The sequence below is a fragment of the Cladosporium halotolerans genome (assembly GCF_011745625.1).
Source record: "Cladosporium halotolerans strain TM138-S3 chromosome Unknown Sca9, whole genome shotgun sequence".
NCBI lineage: Eukaryota > Fungi > Ascomycota > Dothideomycetes > Cladosporiales > Cladosporiaceae > Cladosporium > Cladosporium halotolerans.
Window position 1 is genome coordinate 344,257 of NW_027191460.1, and position 18,513 is coordinate 362,769.

General features: G+C 55.5%; 6 protein-coding genes across 6 annotated transcripts; 3 read left to right on the forward strand and 3 right to left on the reverse strand.

The window, feature by feature from the left end:
* Positions 1–503: 503 nt before the first annotated feature.
* On the reverse strand, positions 504–1,820 carry WHR41_03558 (uncharacterized protein; the record flags this gene model as incomplete). Its single annotated transcript, XM_069372164.1, has 1 exon — positions 504–1,820. The coding sequence occupies one exon, from the start codon at positions 1,818–1,820 to the stop codon at positions 504–506; it is 1,317 nt and encodes a 438-aa protein (XP_069230962.1).
* An 833-nt stretch (positions 1,821–2,653) lies between these two features.
* WHR41_03559 (uncharacterized protein) lies at positions 2,654–3,773 on the reverse strand. The gene is made up of 2 exons (XM_069372165.1): positions 3,592–3,773; positions 2,654–3,536 (listed from the first exon to the last, which is right to left on the reverse strand). Exons 1-2 carry the CDS (start codon positions 3,757–3,759, stop codon positions 2,715–2,717), a joined length of 990 nt encoding a protein of 329 aa, XP_069230961.1. The 5' UTR covers positions 3,760–3,773; the 3' UTR covers positions 2,654–2,714.
* An 828-nt stretch (positions 3,774–4,601) lies between these two features.
* WHR41_03560 (uncharacterized protein) lies at positions 4,602–7,592 on the forward strand. The gene is made up of 4 exons (XM_069372166.1): positions 4,602–5,344; positions 5,408–5,793; positions 5,852–5,995; positions 6,055–7,592. The coding sequence occupies exons 1-4, from the start codon at positions 5,196–5,198 to the stop codon at positions 6,555–6,557; spliced, it is 1,182 nt and encodes a 393-aa protein (XP_069230818.1). The 5' UTR covers positions 4,602–5,195; the 3' UTR covers positions 6,558–7,592.
* A 525-nt stretch (positions 7,593–8,117) lies between these two features.
* On the forward strand, positions 8,118–9,338 carry WHR41_03561 (uncharacterized protein; the record flags this gene model as incomplete). The annotated part of the gene is made up of 1 exon (XM_069372167.1): positions 8,118–9,338. The coding sequence occupies one exon, from the start codon at positions 8,118–8,120 to the stop codon at positions 9,336–9,338; it is 1,221 nt and encodes a 406-aa protein (XP_069230819.1).
* A 488-nt stretch (positions 9,339–9,826) lies between these two features.
* Positions 9,827–10,510, reverse strand: WHR41_03562 (uncharacterized protein; the record flags this gene model as incomplete). The annotated part of the gene is made up of 1 exon (XM_069372168.1): positions 9,827–10,510. The coding sequence occupies one exon, from the start codon at positions 10,508–10,510 to the stop codon at positions 9,827–9,829; it is 684 nt and encodes a 227-aa protein (XP_069230820.1).
* An 891-nt stretch (positions 10,511–11,401) lies between these two features.
* Positions 11,402–18,081, forward strand: WHR41_03563 (uncharacterized protein). Its single transcript, XM_069372169.1, has 2 exons — positions 11,402–14,801; positions 14,861–18,081. Exons 1-2 carry the CDS (start codon positions 14,566–14,568, stop codon positions 17,271–17,273), a joined length of 2,649 nt encoding a protein of 882 aa, XP_069230821.1. The 5' UTR covers positions 11,402–14,565; the 3' UTR covers positions 17,274–18,081.
* The last annotated feature ends 432 nt before the right edge of the window (positions 18,082–18,513 follow it).

The window sequence follows — 18,513 nt, forward strand, 5'->3', positions numbered from 1 at the left end:
TGGGTGTCACGCGCGTTGGTGACGTGTAGACTCTGTTGCCGCAGTACGTCGGTACGCCGCAGGCACGCAGCTGTGAATAATGTCGACAGGATAAGCGCGAGATGAATGATCCTGGCGATACGCCATGATGATGAATGACAGCTTGGCAGGCGCAGCGGGCTGCCTGCTGCTCGGCTCGGATGAAGTCGAAGCCGGGGCTCGGAGTGAACATCACTTGCTTGCAAGCTCCACTCCTCAGTGAGAGAAGCTTATTGAATAGAGGTTATTCGAACAAATATAGAAGTCGCAGTCACCGAGGAATTTTCGACTATTCAGATGACTTGAACGGCTACATAAGCGTGGCCGTAAAACAATCAGTCCCAATGACGGCTGGATGTCTACCACAACGAATTCGACCCATCACCCGATTCCCATCACCGCTCCTTCCAACGCACGACCAGGACGCTAGCGAATGAAGCCTCTACCACAGCGGTAATTCCTTTCAACGCTGTACGCCTTCGATCTCATTGATCCTCCCGAATCTCGCCCTCTTCCAGCTCGCTCTCCTCGTCCATGTGGTAGTCGGCGCGCGCAAAACCTAGTCTCATGCGATCTGGGACAGCAGCAGATGGCGAGCGCCCACGTTCGGTTTGATTCACGTCCGAAAGGCTTCCGTCGGAATTCGCATTTCCTGGACGCGATGGTGCTTGTGACGGGTGCTCTGGAGACTCCATGTCGACGTCCTGCATATCCGGATACAAGCTTTCATCAAGCACGAACCAATTCTCAAGAGCCGCTCGGACTTCAGGCCTGTGCGGGCGCGACAGCTCACAGTCTTCGTGGAACAGCCTGCGAAAGAAGCCATTCTGGTTCGCCTCCACGTCCTCCCAGACCGCAAGCAACAAACGTGTCGCAAACTTGTACGGCTCATGGCTGGCCTGCTCTTCTCTGCTGAATTTCGCGAAGAAATCGAAGTCGTTCACTTCTGCGTTTCCATTGAAGATGCGAATGGCGAAACCGGCCATCCTATACAAGAGCTGCGTCGACTGGTACTGTGTCGCAGGAACGCCGCGAGCGGCAAAGCCGGCAATCAACGCGACTTCGTGGTTCCACGGCTTATCACGCCTGGAGAATGTTCGCTGTACTTGTCTGTAGAGCTTCTGGCTTTCGTCGTCCGGATTGAGCCACATAAAAGCCCATTGCTTTAATATCGGTAATACCCTGGCACTCATAGCGAATCGCACCAGTTCGACTTCCGGCAGCCTGAATTCACCGTCTCGGCTTCGGATAATGCTGAGGTCCACGCGAGGTAATATGATCGGTTTGCTCCCTGGCACGCGAAAGTTTTCTTCCTCCGCTGCTGGTACCTTCCTGTCTCCGATTGTGTACTCTTTACCCTTACGCCTGACGATTTTCATGTAGAAGCGAGGCGCATCGCCAATTTCCATCTTCGGACCAGGATCGCGGATCTCCAGACCTTTCCCAAGATTCGGCAGCCGTACCTCTCGCGACTCGCTCGCCCTCAGCTCTTGAACTTCCTCCATAGCACTGTCGCCAGTCCCGGCCTCTCCACCCAGCCTTCCAGCCCCATCCCTCTCTTCCCCTGGTGCCTCATCTCCGCCCTCGCTGCTTTCCTCGTCGAACTCTGCAAATTTGCGCTTACCTCTAGTGATGCGACTGTCTCTTCGAACCGGCGAAGCCGACCGCGAGGACTCCTGCTCCTGCTGTTCCAATCTGGCTTGAGCTGCGGTCTTCGCGGCCCTGCGCGGGCGTCGCGATCGTGGCGGATCGCTCTCGTACTGGGCGGTGACTCTCGACCGTGTCTGCGGTGGGAACGACATTGTGCGCTGATCGCGGTAATTGATGAAAGAAAGGATGCGTCGATGTCGTGGTGCTGTTCGTAGGGTGTTTGATGCAACGATGTTGGGTAGGTTGGGTGAATGCCTTTTGTTGCTGCGTTTTGCGATGGTGTGTGTTCAGATGCTGTGTAGAGGTCACATGGCCGGGCTGTCACATGTCAGGTGAATTCACCTGAAGGTGGAGCTGTCTTCACTCTCTCTCTCGAGGTTTGAGAACAGAGACATGGCTGCAATTGCCATGGCTGCTGTGCGCTGCCTACAATATTGAGGGCAGTTGCAGAGGACGATGAAGCGAGGAAGGAGGGCTAGCTGTCACTTTGACGCTTTGATGAGTCCCGCTATTATGAACGCACGCCAAAGGGAGCAACTGTTTCAATGCTTTTATCGATCTCCCGGCGACGAATTCCGCGTGATATTGGTGGTGACTTGTAGCACCTTGCTCAAGTTGCCTTCAAGTTGATGAAGTCGTCCAGCACACGATCAATGAAGGCGATAGACATAACAAAATAGGCGATCACTATAATTGAGGAAGCCTAGATAATAATGCACAGTTTCCTACGTCCGTTTCCAATGCCTAAACCACCTAATGCTGTCGTAACGAATGGTTGAAGGTGCGAGAACCTGTGATTAGGGTTAGGGTTGGGGTAAGTTGGAGAAAATCTCGAGACCTCCAAGGTCTCCGTATCTCTCCTTGAGAGTAGGATGCATACATCATGTAAAGGCTGCTTTAAGTTTCAAAGCGCGTGGTTGCAGTTGACTGCTACTTCCTCATCATCATCATCGGAAAAGTTCGGCCAAAAGCGAACTTGCCGTGGTCATCAAGGTCAAGGAAACGTTTTTGTCTATCTAGATGTGTATATTATAGCCGGCTTCACTTCATGAAGGCTTGTAATACTGCCTCCAGTCATGCTCATCCTTGAAGCCAAGCACATCTCTGATCTTCTTGTTGCTCAATGGCGCCTCCCATTCCTCCATCTCCCTCGTCAAAGGCGTGTTCGGCGCCACCTCCTTCAAGAATTGCTTCGTCGGCACCTTAGTCGTGATAAAGCTGTTGGTTGCATTGAAGATCTGGAACCCGAGCCCCGACTTCTGAATCGCACGATCACACATCTGGCCCAAGTCGCGCGCGTCGATGTACGACCAAGCATTGCGCTTCCGCGTCATGGGCTCATTGACGTGCGTCGGGAAATCCCTCTCGTACTCATGCGGCTCGACGACGTTACCAACGCGGAAGACGTAAATGTCGTTGCCGTACCTACGCGCGAAGGTGCGTGCCGTCTTCTCGCCGCAGATCTTGCTCAGCGCGTACGAGTCCATGGGGTCGACGTCGTAGTCTTCCTCCAGCGGGAAGCTGTGGTACTCGGTGTCGCCCTCGCTGAAGCAGACGCCGTACGTCGTCTCGCTCGAGGCCGTGATGATCTTCTTCACGCCGAGCTTGGAGGCCGCCTCGATCACGTTGTAGGTCGCCGTGACGTTGCCGCGGAAGCACTCGTTGTCTGGGACCAGCATGTTGCGCGCGTAGGCGGCAAAATGGATCACGACGTCGGGCGGGCCTTCGGGCGCGCCGGTTTCGTAGCCAGCGAAGTTGTAGTGTGTCGTCAGGGCGTTGAAGACTTGCCCGGACTGGGTGAGGTCGGTTTTGAGGGTGAAGACGCCTGCATTGGGGTCCGGGAAGTCCACGAGGTCGAGGTTTAGCACCTGGTGGAGAGTGGTTAGTTGCGATCACGGATCAATGCAAGAATTTACTGCTCACTTTATGGCCGCGCTTGATCAATTCAGGGATGACATGGCGTCCAGCTTTTCCACTTCCGCCTGTGAAGACGATTCTCTTGCCGCCAGAAGCCATTGTGAAGGAGCGTCGCGCAGCACTTGCGTGGTTGGTCAATTTGGGTGAGATGCGTTGTGCACACACACGTTGCATAGCCTAGGAGAAAAAAAAAGAATACTTTTAAAGGCTACGGGGTCGTCTCAAGTAAAATCGCTGCTCTCTGCAAGGTGTTGTTCACCTTCCTGTTGAAGGACCCGCGACGTCACCATGTCGATCCCCTCTCCGGCACTTTCACAGGTACCTTAACATGTAGGCGAGCAATCAGCCTGAAGTCCTCAAGCTCCACACTTTTCAAATCCAAAGCGACAGACACCCACCATACCTTCGACAGTGTAAATACTTAAACTTTGCAAATGCCCACCATTTGCGAGGTCTACCCTACATCGTAGCCTCATCGCACGGCCTAAAGTGAATCCGGAGCTTCAGCGACGACACAAACCTTGCTCAACGGCTCTCACCACTCCGCGATATGCGGCCCACGGGGTTGTGTCGCTCCACTTCGACTGCAGCTTGCGGCACACCGGCAGAGAGACGCGTGTTAAAGATATCGCCACCGCAGCTCATGTTCTCGCACGAGGATGATGGTGTGGTTCTTCGCTGGCGAGAAGCACAGAAGTACTACCCTTGAACCACGGCACCACGGTTCGTGGGCAAAGTGTAAAGTTTTAAACGAACCCCCAGCCATCAATTTGAAAGGCATTGCGTCTGACGAGCCCGGCATTCGGGATCCTGGGCTGCGGTATACGGTACGGCTCACACGACCGCGCCTCATCCGATCGATGACAGCATTCCCATGCGCCAGGTGGGGCGTGCAGGGCGATCGACGCCACCTCTCCGCAGATTGACAGAACCAAACTCTTGCGATGGCGCAACGGTTTGGATTTAATTCGCCGAAGCGGCTGGAGCTCTGCACCCGCCGAACATTTTCTCTGCAGAAACATACACCTTCCCTGTCGCTCATGCAAGGCGTGGTTGCTCAGCGAATATGCATGACCGCAGGAGCTGTCGACTGGCTGCATTTCTGCGCTGCTGAGCTTCGTAGCCCTATCCCCACGGCACCGAGTGTGTGATCTGCGCCCAGATCTTCGTTCTTTGATCTTACTTCAGGCGTACCCAGTGCGTCACTACTCGCCTCACGCCGGTGCTAGCCCATGAAAGATCTACGCTAGAGGTCTATTGCGGACGCGGCCATGGTGGGTGAACGACTTTTATGCTTTTGTGAGCCTTTGCTAGCTGCGGCTTGTGGTGAAAAGTGAATGTGCGTTCTGTCGCACATATCACGTCTGTTCCTGTCGTCCTGAAACACTTCGTTACTCCTTTACTTTCGACTCTTAGCGCAATTTGTTACGACGTTGGAGCGGCCGAGGTCTGAGGAAGTAATCTAGCTGGGAGACACCACGAGGCTGAGAGTTACGCACCACATCTGAAGGAGCCGACCTGAGGAAGCACTTCTCTTCGCCGGTGCTCGCTCCAGGACCGACAAACGACACCGAAACAACCCAGTCGCATCGCCGCCACATACAATCAATATGAATTCGGATAGGGCAGGGCCTTCAGGCCGTTTCCTGAACCTGCCGTTCATGCGCAAAAGAGACCACTCGAAGAGGGAGCTACACCTACCTCTGGTCGGATACCTACCTAACAGAGCGCGCAACCATTTCGTTGCCATGATCGGAGAGTGAGTATCGGAGAATTGTGACCGTTGACCAGCGGAGCCTTGCTAACCACAACCTCTGACCAGATTCGTCGGCACCTTCCTATTCCTCTTTTTCGCATTCTCCGCAACCCAGGTCGCCAACGCAGCGGCGGCTGGGTCCGGGTCGTCCGATGGCGGTCTGTCGCAAGTGCCCAACGCGAGCACACTCCTGTACATCTCGTTGGCCTTTGGCTTCAGTCTGGCAGTCAACGCGTGGGTCTTCTTCCGAGTCTCGGGAGGGCTGTTCAATCCGGCAGTCACGTTTGGCATGGCGTTGATCGGGGCGGTGGGATGGGTGCGCGCTGGGCTGGTGTTCATATCACAAATACTGGCGTCAATGGCGTCTGCGGGTGTGGTCCAGGCAATGTTTCCGGGACCCATGAACGTTTCGACGACTCTCGGAGGAGGTACTTCGATTGCTCAAGGACTGTGTGAGTCGAGCTTGCGAATGCTGAGCTGAAAGGAGGGCGCTTGCTGATTGTGTGATAGTCATTGAGATGTTCCTCACGGCCCAGCTCGTGATCACGATCTTCTTGCTTGCTGCTGAGAAGCACAAGGGAACCTTCCTGGCGCCGGTTGGTATTGGGCTTTCCCTGTTCATTGCGGAGCTTTCGGGAGTCTTCTTCACAGGCGGTAAGTGTTGTCCTATCGCGGCGAGATTGTTGCAAGTTGAGCTGACCTCACAAACACAGGATCTCTCAACCCCGCGCGATCCTTCGGACCCTGCGTTGTGCTGCACACCTTCCCAGGATATCACTGGATCTACTGGGTTGGACCAATGCTTGGATCCATAGTCGCGGTCCTATTCTACCGCCTGATCAAGATTCTCGAGTACGAGACCGCGAACCCGGGTCAAGACTTCAACCAGGCGGAGGCAGAGGTGTTCGAGTTCGACGAGGACAACGCGGCGAGAGGTACGGACGTGCTCCCTCCCACGCAAGAGGACATGCGCGTCCTATCAATGTCCTCGCGAGAGATGGACCAGGTCCCTGGGGACGGTGGAAGGACAGATGACACAATCGATGAGCGGCTTCGCGAGTCATCGGGCAGCAGGAAACCAGACTCTCTACGCAACAACACTGCAGAGCACCGCTCGAACGGGCCCGCAGCTCATTCGTACCGCACTGCGCCTGACGCCGAGCGAGGCGAGCTGGGAGGTCGGTACACCGTTTCCGGCCTTAGGTCGGCTTCTTAGTCGCGCGAGCAATGGAACATTCCGTCTGAGATCCCACCCGCGAGATCCCCTTCGATGCGATTAATAACAATCACCGCAAGGCTGTGCCCGCGATCGTGCGCTGCGATTCTCTAGCCTCCCCGCTGCTTTCCTCGCGTTATCGACCGTTGCCACTGCTCGACGCAGGACCGGCGCATGGGTGGTGCCGTGGCCCGGCACGAGTCAAAGGGAGGCTAATTCTGACAGTCTGGTGGGCCGCACGGCTCGCGCTTAGGATGGCCAGTGCCTTGTGGAGGAAGGGGAACGCCTGCGAGCTGGGCGCTCCTGGGCGAAGGCGGCTCTGCAAGATTGTTGAATTGCCAGAAAAGAACGGGCAGACCGGGGCTTCGCGTGATATCATAGTCGAGCGCAGATATGCGCGAACGGCAGACTTCAAGCGCTGATATGCGTGATACCAGACCTCGTATAGGTCGACAAGCCATGTGGCTAAGACAACAGCCGCGAGCCGTTTCCCCTATCGTTCCCCGGATGCGGCTGATTGGGATCGGCCCTGCGCCCTCTTCGAACACGAGGCGAAGAGTTATGGGACGCTGCAGAACATGTGCAGAACGCGTGTCGGTGGGCAGGCGTGTGGTATGCGAACAGTGGTTGACGGCGAAAAGCTCCGTAGCACACGTCAACTCGTGAGGGTCGCTTGTCAAAAAAGCCCCGGTGCCGGGTGAGGCGCGGCTGTGGTTGGCTGTGGCTTTGCGGGACGACGCCGGCCCGCCCAAGGTTTTGTCTTGCCCCTTAGCCCTACAGCGACCACACACCACGCACCACGCGGCGACAGGCACACTCGACTACCTGACTTTCCACCGAGCGCTAGCGATCCTTAGGCGCGCAAATATGCTCGCTCGGTAATACTGTGGGCGTCGCAAGCGCCGTCAGGATCACGTACGGCCGCACAGGATGGCTGCTGTCCGATTTTGCATGTTGTAAAACAGCAGCCCGACGTCTCGCAGCGGCAATCCAACAACTGGAATTGTAAGACTTGGCTGGGTTCGAGCCGCCGCCGATCATTTTGCAGAGCGTTGGCGGCTCTTGATCTAACGCTGTGAAGCGACTGTAACGAAATTTCCTGCTGCTGATCTGTGAACGTTGTTCGCTAGGGCTGCCCATCAACAACTCCCCCGAGGCCCGAGCACGTCCCTTCTATAGGTCAGGGAGCAGCCGCATTCGCGCGCAAGACTCAGGATCTACTGCTAAGACTTCGGTACCTGGCGATCAAAGGAGACCGTGCGAGGCTATCGCTGCCGCGTGCGTTATCCCACCGAAGCGGATACTAAATCGTTCTCCCGTGTCTTTCTGCATGTATTGGTGCTGCCTTCTCGGAGCGCGAGGTATCCGCCAGGCTGCCCTGGTTCAAGACAACCTAATAATAAAAGGTTTACTTACGACTCTGTACACTCGCTTTCCTTTCTGCTGTCGATTGCCGTTCACTCTTTACTGCGGTCGTTCCCTTTCACCAGTCACTCACTACTCTCTCTATCTACGATACCCCTCTAATCCAACTAACCACATTCTTTTGAATTAATAATAATGCGTTCTTCTACTATCATGGCAGCCCTCGGGGCCGCCTTGTCCGTCCGGGCTGCCGACATCGACTTCGAAGGTCTTCCGGATACTGGACTTGACACTTCCGCTTGGACCGCTGGGGAGAACCCTCCCATTGATGACATGGTCGATGCCAATGACTTCCAGTTTGCAGCTAAGAACAAGCTGAACGGTCGCCGCTACGCCTACTACCGCACCGCAGCCCTCGACGAGATCACTTACGAGCGGAACATGCACGACTGGGAGAAACTCCGCATGAACGGCTTCGCTTTCAACGATGTCTCCAACCTTTATAAGAACACCAGCATCCTCGGCTACGAGTTTGCCTCACCTTTCTTCATTGCTCCTGCCGCTAAAGCAGGATATACCGACGACGGGGCCGAGACAAACCTTGTCAAAGCTGCGGGTGACGAGAACATCCTCTACGTCCCCTCCATCTCAGCATCGCTCAGCATTGAGGAGATCGGCGCCGCGAAGCGTGACGGCCAGATCATGTTCCACCAGCAGTACATCTGGTCCGACAAAGACCGTCTGCGCGAAGAGCTCAAGCGTATGGAGGACTCCGGCTTCCACGCCGTCTTCCTGACCGTCGACAACACCGGTGTCGAGGGCGTGCGCCCCCGCTACGACCGCTACAGAACCTCTGGCGGCACCAGCCACGCCGACGACAACACCATCTCCGCCATCAACGAACTCCGCCAGATGACCTCTCTCCCCATCGTCCCCAAGGGCGTCAAGACCGCCCACGACGTCAAGCTCTGTGCCGAGCTCGGCTTCCCCGCCGTCTACATTTCCAACCACGGCGGCCGCCAGGTCGACCTGGGCCCGACGGCCATCGAGATCCTGCTCGACCTGCACCGCGACTACCCAGAGGTCTTCGGACAGATTGAGATCTACGCCGACGGCGGCGTGCGCCACGCCTCGCACATCCTGGCCCTCATCTCGCTCGGCGTGACGGCCGTAGGCGTCGGCCGCCCCTTCTACTTCGCCAACATCTACGGCCAGGACGGCATCGCCAAGCTCATCGACATCTTCAACACCGAGCTCGACACCACCATGAAGCTGATGGGCGAGGCCGACATCCGTGGAATGCGCGGCAACGCCACTTTCACCAACACCAAGAAGGTTGAGCTCGACTACTTCGGCGCTCCTCTTCCGAACGACATCTCCACTTCTGTCTACAGCATCCCTGAGCCGCTCTACTAGATGCTTTGATTCGCTTGAGTGATCTGGCTGCTTGGAGGCTGTCAGCGCGTGAGCCAGTAACAGAATGGTTTGCCGCCGGGAGAGCCCGAGCGATGGGACTGGGTCGTATATTTCATTTCGTTGTTTGGTTTATGAAGCATCATGATCTTCATTTCGTATATCTATATTCTGTACATAAGCTTTTTTTGAACCAGATGTTCCAGAACAGTGCCAGCCTCTCGTGCATTCATGACCGTATCACTGTTGCTCAGGCTAAGTCTTGATGTACCGCGCAAGGCACTATTTTCACGTAGTGCGCTCCGAATGTGAGAAAACCCCAGTGTTTGTTGGCTTGATTCGCCAAATGATACATGCATCATTGCATTGTCTTCACCCGTAATGTACAGCACCTACGCCAACCCTCGCCGGGGCAGGCAGAGCAGCGGTCATAATCGTACACACCCACAAAAGGGTCCTTCTCCATATACCACCTCTTGCCCAGGTCAAGCCTACTCTTTAACAGCCACCTCTCCCTCCTCCCCCATCGGATCCCTCCAAAAAGCCCTCTCGACCCCCTTCGTCCGAATCTCCCAAACATCCTCCGAGCTCCCGAACTCCGCCTTCCGCTTCTCGTCCCTATCCCTATAATACTCCTTGATCACCTCCTGCTTGTCCGCCTCGCCGTACCCGCGCACGCGCATGCAGAACCAGAACGCGCCCCACTGCTCGCTGCAGCTGCGCAGCTGCCCGTGCCGGTAGATGTCGTTGAACTTGCCCCCGAGCGACTGGCAGTAGAAGGCCTGGTCGAACGCTTGCCGGCACGACATGCTGCGCGGGAGCAGCGCCGAGGGCGTGATGTCGAGGCTGCCGTCGGGGTGGATGGCGCGGCCGGAGGCGTCGGTGTTGGGGTTTTGGGCGGGCGTGGGAGGAGTGGTTGTGGGAGAGGTTGTGGTGTCGGGGCTGGAGGGGTCAAGCGCCGGGGCGCCGATTTCTTTTAGAAAAGCATGGAGTTCGGTGTCGGCTTGTTCGTCGCGCGAGGGGGAGGAGCCGGAGTCTGGTCGCGGGCGGCCGAAGATGCGCTGGTGTTGCTCGTTGGTGAGGCTGAAGTCGCGTTTCGTGGGTTCGGGGGTTGTGTCGTTGGGTGCGGAGGTTGTGGGCGATGGGTCGCTGGAGGAGAATGGCCACCAGCCCATTTTGGCGGTTGTGACTGCGGTTTGTTTACTTGATCATTTCGGCTATTGGAGGGTGCTGCGATGCGCAAGAATTCGAGGTCGGTTGTCGAAGCGCGACGTCACGTGTCTGGGGTTGAAGGAAGGAAGTCGAGATGATTCACCCTGTGTTCGATTGAAACAACTCTATACCAGGGCATGCACACCATGTTTCGTTAAAGGCACTGTGTGGATGAATGTAGTTCCAGTTAAGGTAATGAAAGAATGGAAACATACAGGATACGTTCGCAACATGGGCAGCTATCTCGAGAAGACGGTGTATAAGATCTCGAACCATCGACAAAAGCAAGTTCGTCAGTCTTCTCGCAGTTATCCTTGTCAGGAGGCCCAGTGCGTCTGACAATAGCTGATTGTATCCGCACATAGGAGTTGGGACCGACCTCAGCAAAGGTTGCGAGTCGGCATGGGAAGCGCCAATGCCGCCCCTTTCGTGGTGCATCGCTACCTACTACTGGCGACCAAACTGGACGTCTCTCTGAGCACCAGATTTGGTGAGTTACATGTGGACCTCCTCAAGTGGTATCCGCAAATCACGAAAGACACCTGCATCAACTTCTCTTCGCGTTCGGAGAATTTATTCCGAAGCTTCTGGTACATCTTCTGCCTCATCGCCTGGCTGCCTCGTTGCTTCGGAACAGTGAGAAAATTTCGCGCCAATGAGATTGTGGTGAAGTTTCCAAGCCCCCTCCCAGAAATCTAGTATGCATCCCGAATGATGATTCGAATGTCTTGCAGGAGGTGATCAAGGTGGTGGAGTGAGTTCGAAGAGGATTGGAGGTTGAAGGAAGGCGTGCCGAGCCGTGAACCGCCGGACCTTTTGTGCCACAGCTCGACTTCATCTCTTTCTAACGTTTGATGATATTGAAGAACGGCATCAAGCATCACGAAACCATCCTCAAGATGGGTGCAACGGAGAACCACAGAAGGAAAACAACATTTGTACGACAACCTTGACTCCTGCTTTGTCGAACGGTGGGCGGCACGGCACGTTTCTCTGGTTCGGTCAAAGCCCACGTGCAGTCGTTACCGAAGTGGCGTCTATGTGAGAAGCCATGTTCGTCGGAGTGCCCACACGTCCCCCAGATACTGCGATTGCCGAATGTTGCGCCGCACAGCTGCGTACGCTTTTGCCTGGCCTCGAAGCGAGCTGTGCCGCAACCCACAGAGGGCGTGCCAGGACCAAGTACTCGGGTCATGACTGACGACAGGGAACTTATCTTGAAGCAAAGACTGTGTCAATTCTACAGATCTTCTGAGTTTGTTCAGAGTGCTTGGATTCTGAAGGGGAGCTTGACATCGATGCCCCCCAAAAATAACTAGCATGGGCCCAGGCACCTCGGACCGAGAACGCGACTTCAACTGAGCTGACAGAGGGTGTCTGGTGTCCTCGGCATTGGAGACTGCCGTGGTCAGTCGCCACTTTGTTCGCCAGCCCTGCCAATGCTCGGCCTTCACGATCCGAGCGTCAACGTCAACCCTGGCCTAGAATCGCTACATCGACCTACCATCTAGGAGCATCAGCGGCGACGAGTTGCAACACTCATGATGAGCCAGACCCAAACAATGTTGTGTAGACGCGCGTCCGACGTCGTCTATGCTGTGGCCTGTCATTCAACCGATGACTCTGGTGGCTGAACTCACTGGCTATTACATATTCGTCGTTCACCAAGCGCTGATCATAAGTATCGCGTACCGACTATAGCCCTCGGTGGCGATGTCAGGCTAGGTTGTGGACGCCATCGTCAGCCAGCGGCAGACCGCTGGCCCGCCCGCGGAGGAGTCAGAGACACGTCGGTTTCTCGGCTAGAGCGCACATGACTTCGTTGCCGAAGCGAAGCGAACCCGCAAATCACCAAGACTTACCTGTCGTGCCGACCTTTGAGCCGCAAGCTCTGGAGACGGTGTAGGTTTGTAGAAGCACTAGCATGTCATGCATCGAAGTGCGAACATTTTCGTGCCTGACGCTAAATGACGATGGACGGCCCGCAACTCCTGTCAGCTCTGACACCATCGTATGAAGTTACATCACTCTACATGATAGCACGAGGGCTTCAAACAAGGCAATGACGTCTTGCGTCTCACCGGAGACCCTAATCGGGAGAGAAATGTCGGACTCCTGACGCCAAACACGAAGCTGAGGAGTACAGCATGAGAGATATGCCGATCAACGATACTACTGATAGTGACCTTTCGCTTGTGGCGCGGAGACCACCACAGTCTACTGGTACCACCAAGAGAGCGCCTACTTTCGCCACAAACCTAAATGCGGACCTCAGCTTGTATCATGTCTACAAACCGCGCGAGGCGCCAGTAAGTGGGCCGGCGCCTCAGCCGGGAGGCTCGATCCGTTTCGCTCCCAGTACTGTAATATCGACAAGGTCACTTTGCGACGCGGGGCGCCTCACCAGCGGCCACCGCTTTGTCCTGCGAGATTTGCCTGGTCGGTCGAAGCAGGCGGGTCTCGGTCGAACGCTTCTGCTAGCAAATTTTCAACTCCACCAATCGGTCTCATGCACCGTTCCGCAGACGAGACGCGATATGTGTTCCCATGCTTGCGTTTTACATGAATCGCGTAACCAGTCTTAGCTTTCACTACCTCATGACGGTATGGGTATTCTGCGATGAACAATTACAAACGCTCCAGTTGCGGCACAATGCGAAACGGTGCTTACTAACAATACCTGCGGGTGTAACGATCTGTGGCGCACGCGGCAGGGCGTGATTCTTACGGCCTGGCCAGAGGGTACGTCTGAATCGACACAGAGGTGGCGAAGCGCAACAGAAATTGTGGTCGGGCGCAGTTGGCGCATGCAGTGCGCATACATCGCTCTGCGCGCGCATGCAGCAGCGCTATGATCAGCCGGCAGCGCAAGACAGAAATCGACCTCGGCTCGTCAGGCGGCCTGCCTCCTTACCTCCCATATTGAAGCTCGTCGCCGATGCACGGACAGAGTCTGGTCCGTTCGAGATTCTGCTACCGTATGAATCTGGCTGTGGGCGGCTTGGGTTACGGCGGAAACACCGAGCCGACGACTGACTGTGTGCGACGAGCTCATCAAATCTCAAAGCCACAAGGTATTCTCCTGTCGGATCGTGCAGTCAGCCCAGCTGAACCCTGCCATCACTTGCGTCACCCAGATGCCGTCTGCACTGAAGCACACAAAGCCCTACCGCTATACAGTATGCTTTCTTGCCCTATTCACGGCGCTGTCAGTGCTCGCACGGGTTGCGCCCCGAGATCCCGCCAAGTAAAGCTTTAAGGTGCTTCAGCGCTGAAGTTACGAAGGACCAGTCGCAGACGCCCCGCCTGTATACAGCCTGTATATCGCGGGAGCTAGGCGCGCAAATTACATTAGATGGCAGCTCATGACAGGCCTGACAGCGCATCTATTGGCACCACTGCAAGTTTAATACTTGAGGACTGCCTCGCTTACGGGACAAACCGTTCCGCAATTGGCTGTGTGGACGTCCAAAGCGCGAGACAGACACCGCATGACATGCCGACAGAACCTCCAAGGCATGCAGGCGAGCGAGCGGCTATGCACCCCTGCGCACTCTCCGCAAGCTAGTTGAATGAGGCTGGGGCCGCCTCTTGCGGAGAAGATTGGTTCAGCACGCGAGAATATGCGGGGTCCTCCGTTTGAAATTACTGTGAGCGGCAGACGCGGCCCTGTCTTTCTGTCCATTCTACGATTGGCTCCAATTCGCATGCAAGGCTCCAGGAACCCATGGCTCCAGGAACCCATGACAACCAGTGCCATGTGCCTTGTTGCAGGAACCGGCCAGAATTCCCTTAGTGGCTTGCTGCAGAGAAAACCGCTGGCTTTAATGTAGCGTTAGGACCGGCCGACTGCCCACTATGCTTGCACTAAGCCGGCCCTACTTAAGTGCGCAGAAAGTCAGTCCTGTCATCGGGCTAAATGCCTTCGGCAATAATGTCGGTCTGAACATGTACAAAGGAATGCCTGCACGGCACTCACCAACGGAGCCTTCATTGTGACAACACAACCACACTCTCGATGTACCACACGTTCCAAGCTGCTACGCCCACGCTGGGCCCCGACGATGTAGCCAGCGGCAAGAGTGGACGACCTGGTGGGCCTCGGAGAATCTCCACCAGCAACGCCTGTGTCGAATGCCGCAGAAGGAAGATCAGATGTGACGGTCTTAAGCCCTGCGGCCAATGTCAATGGTACCAGCACCCAGAAGCATGCGTGTATTCTAAACCGACACAACGAGTCGTTCCGTCACGGAAGTATGCATTCATTCCATTTCGTTCGCTCATACACACTTCTAATCATTACGCTCCCACAGACTCGTCGACAAATTGCAGTCACAAGTCGATCAATATCGTGCGGTGTTCTCCCGTCTGTATCCGGGAAAATACATCGAAACTCTCGTCCATTTACCACGGGAAGAACTTATCAACCTCGCCGTGACTCTTCCTGTCCCAGCAACTCCACCATCCAGTGATGGAGATCACATGCCTCCTCCTGGTAGCGTTGTGACCGAGCAGCGCAAAACCAATCGCGCCGAGAGCATCGAGGCACTCGAAGATGCCCAGAATGACTTTCCGCCGCTGGATGAGGAGAAGAGTCACAAAGTGAAAGTGCAAGGCATCTCTGACGACGTCCATGGCTTATCTCTAGTTTTCGACAGACAGTCTTCCTACGTCGGTGTCTCTTCCGTCAATGCTGCGCTGAAGGTCATCTTTAAAGTCGCACCCGTCGCTCGGCCGTTCGTCGCACAGAGCTACAACGAGACAGCATTCCCCAGCCGCGCGAACACACCACCACCTCAGCAACCTAGCGATACCGATCCAGACTATACCCCACCTCCTGACGTTGGCCACAAGCTGATCGAATCATACTTCGCCCATGCCCATGTCCTCATGCCGATGATCGATGAGGATCAATTCTGGCACACTTGGCTTTACGGTGAGCGAAAGGACTCATCATGGTTGGCGCTCTTGAACATGGTCCTAGCCATCGGCTCGTTAGCTTCCGGGACTGCCGATAACGACGACCACATATCTTACTTCAAGCGTGCAAGGAGCCACCTGGACCTTGAGACCTTTGGCAGTGGTAATCTCTTGACTCTACAGGCCCTGGGCTTGTTGAGTGGCTACTACCTGCATTGGTTGAACAGACCCCATGAAGCTAATTGTCTCATGGGCGCAACACTCCGAATGGCAACAGCTCTTGGTTTGCACAGAGAGTACAGCGAAAGTCAACAACGTGTACAGGGATCGGGAAGAGACAAGGACAGCTCCGATGTCCCAATAGATGTTCGTCGAAGGACTTGGTGGGGGTTGTTCATCCTAGACACATGGGCAAGCACCACGACTGGGCGACCGTCTCTCGGACGCTACGGAGCTGGCATCACAACACAAAGCCCACAGATATCTCAACAGCTCAACAATGCTCAGTATCTGGCTTCCTTGAAACTCTTGCCGGTCATCCATAACATCGCCTTCTGCAAGATTGCGACACAAATCCAAGACCATCTTGCTGAGCAGACTTTGCCCGAGTTCGAGAAGATTCTGCAATTTGATGCTGAGCTCATCAAGTGGAACGAGGATTTGCCACCCATGCTGCGATCCGCGCGCCCTGTCACGGCGAAAGGCCGTCAACGAAGCGTGTCCCTTCCTCAGTCGGCTCGTTCGGGCATCCGCACACCTCCGTCGACAACCAGCAGCCTCAAAAATGTATTCGACTTCTCTCAGCCACCAGAGCGCGATGTGAGCTGTCCAGACTTTCTCAAAACACCACGGTCGATCATGCATTGGCGCTATCACAACATGCGAATGTTGATGCACAGGCCATTCTTGCTGGCAAGTACTCTTCGTCGCGCATCCAACGCAAGTTTGAGCGCTGAAGAGCGGGTCGCCGTCTCCCGCTGCCGAACTTCCGCTGGCCAATCCATCGCGGATATCAATTCCAACTGCGCTGAAAGCGTCGTCGCTGGCTGGACCGGCGTCTGGCTGATGTTCCAAGCCGTCATGGTACCCCTCGTCTCTCTCTTCGGGAGCCTGTCCCTTTCTAACACAAACCCGTTCCACGAGCCTCAGAGCGATCGGCCCTTAAGCCCGACAGGGATCAGTGTATCCGGGAGCGAGAGTGCATCTTCTGCAACAACAGGAAACGACGGCCTTGAAGAACAGTGGCGACTTCAAATCGAGACGGCAATCGGATTCTTTGACCGAATGCGCCCATGGTGCTCCACAGCGGCGAAGAATAAGGAGATTGTCGAAAGACTGTATCAGGCCAGCCAACATGTTGCCGAGTATCAGGGACATTTCATCCGCCCCCAATCACATCATTTGCAGGCACTGGCACCTCTCGGGTTGAGCCCGGGCAATTTCTTCTCTTTGGACACGAACCTCCACAGCAACTTCTCGCCACCCACTGTTCATGGATTTAGCATGCAGTTCAATACAATGCAACCTGCGGCTGGCCGTGATGGCAACCCAGGGCCTCCAGCAAGTTACTGGGGTCTTAGCCCCAACGGCGACGCACGCATGAACGTCTTCTGGGACGACATGATGTGGGATAGCTTCCCCACTGCTATGACCGAAGACCCGAGTTTAGGCCAAATGTCCGCTCACGAGTTTGACTGGAACTTGCTGCCGCAAAGCGCCGAGACTAGTCAGTCTGGTTGGCAGTTCTGGCCACAGGCCCCGCATGAAGGCGGGATGAATGCCCAAGGGCATGGCTCCGAGCCGTGAGGAGGTGGGGCGGCTTGCGTTCCGGATCACATGGTGTTACACAAAACATGATTATAATGACGACCTTTTGATTTCAGCACACGCTGGCGTGTACGTTGCGTACACCGCAAAAGTACGAAGTTCTCACGACACGATACGATTACAGCTCCAAAATAAAATTCGATTGCTTTCCTCATACGTGCAAGATACTTGACAACTGGGGAACTGTTTCCATTGTCGTGCCACAACTCATCATCTCGCGCTCAGCGTCAACCCAGCCGCTGATACTATGGCGCAAACACGTGGCAGAACGCCGTAATACGGCCGACTTCGACTCTCTGATCAGGGCAGAGGATATCCCGTCGATCGCAATCTATCGATATTGTGGCAGTCCTTGGCCACACCACACTCCCACGGCCAGACCCATCAATGCTTCGATCCAGTTCCGTAGACGTCTCGTACCAATAAACTCAGCCACAAACACCCGGGCCGCCGGCCAAAATCCTCCGCTTCGGATTCAGTACGACCTGACGACTCCCACGTGACGGTCACGCCTCGCACTTTAGCCGAGAGCGCCCTTGCTTCGCTTGCAGGATTCGGAGCAATAGGGTTGGCCGCCACCCGCCCTGGGGTGCGTTCGCCTGCCCCATGGGGCGCCCCGTTTCTCACAGGTCACATTACTTTGACTTTCTATAGACGGCTCCTGCGTGCGCTTACTTGCATGCCAGGGTCATGCGTCGTACCTGCACGGCTGCACTACTGGCCGGACGGAAGGAACAGGAGCAGATGACGGGCTGCAGGGGCGCTGACGGGCCTTGGCGATGTGGCCAGGCCAAGGCTGTAGGTCTCTCGAGTGGTGTGTTGTCGTCGTTGCACGAGACTCGCTCGGTTCGGGTCCTCTCGGACCGAGAGTGAGCTTTTTGCAGCGTCCTGTTATGGTCAATGCTTTGCATAGCCGATTAGGTTTCGATGAATCTGGATATAAGGCGACTCTAGGGCAAGCTCTATATGTCTTCTCACAAATGGCTGGACGCCTGGCGGCAATATGGTGTAAGAGGTCCATTCCATGATTTGGTAAGAACATCAGCGTTTAGCCATGCTTCATGTCGCAACGCAAGCTTTGGCATATGTTGTGTCCTCGTCGAATTATCTCGTTGGAATTCGTTCACGTGTATCGGATGGCTTGATCGCCTTGGTGTTTCGCACGAGACAAGCAGATTCGTGGCTAATTTGATCGTCACACCAATATTTGACGACGACA

Coding starts and splice junctions, on each gene's coding strand:
- WHR41_03559 (XM_069372165.1), bottom strand. CDS start 3,759: ATGCAACGTGTGTGTGCACAACGCATCTCACCCAAATTGACCAACCAC. Junction 3,537..3,591: donor TGATCAAGCGCGGCCATAAA/GTGAGCAGTAAA, acceptor ACTCTCCACCAG/GTGCTAAACCTCGACCTCGT.
- WHR41_03560 (XM_069372166.1), top strand. CDS start 5,196: ATGAATTCGGATAGGGCAGGGCCTTCAGGCCGTTTCCTGAACCTGCCG. Junction 5,794..5,851: donor TTCGATTGCTCAAGGACTGT/GTGAGTCGAGCT, acceptor ATTGTGTGATAG/TCATTGAGATGTTCCTCACG. Junction 5,996..6,054: donor GGGAGTCTTCTTCACAGGCG/GTAAGTGTTGTC, acceptor TCACAAACACAG/GATCTCTCAACCCCGCGCGA.
- WHR41_03563 (XM_069372169.1), top strand. CDS start 14,566: ATGTACCACACGTTCCAAGCTGCTACGCCCACGCTGGGCCCCGACGAT. Junction 14,802..14,860: donor CGAGTCGTTCCGTCACGGAA/GTATGCATTCAT, acceptor ACGCTCCCACAG/ACTCGTCGACAAATTGCAGT.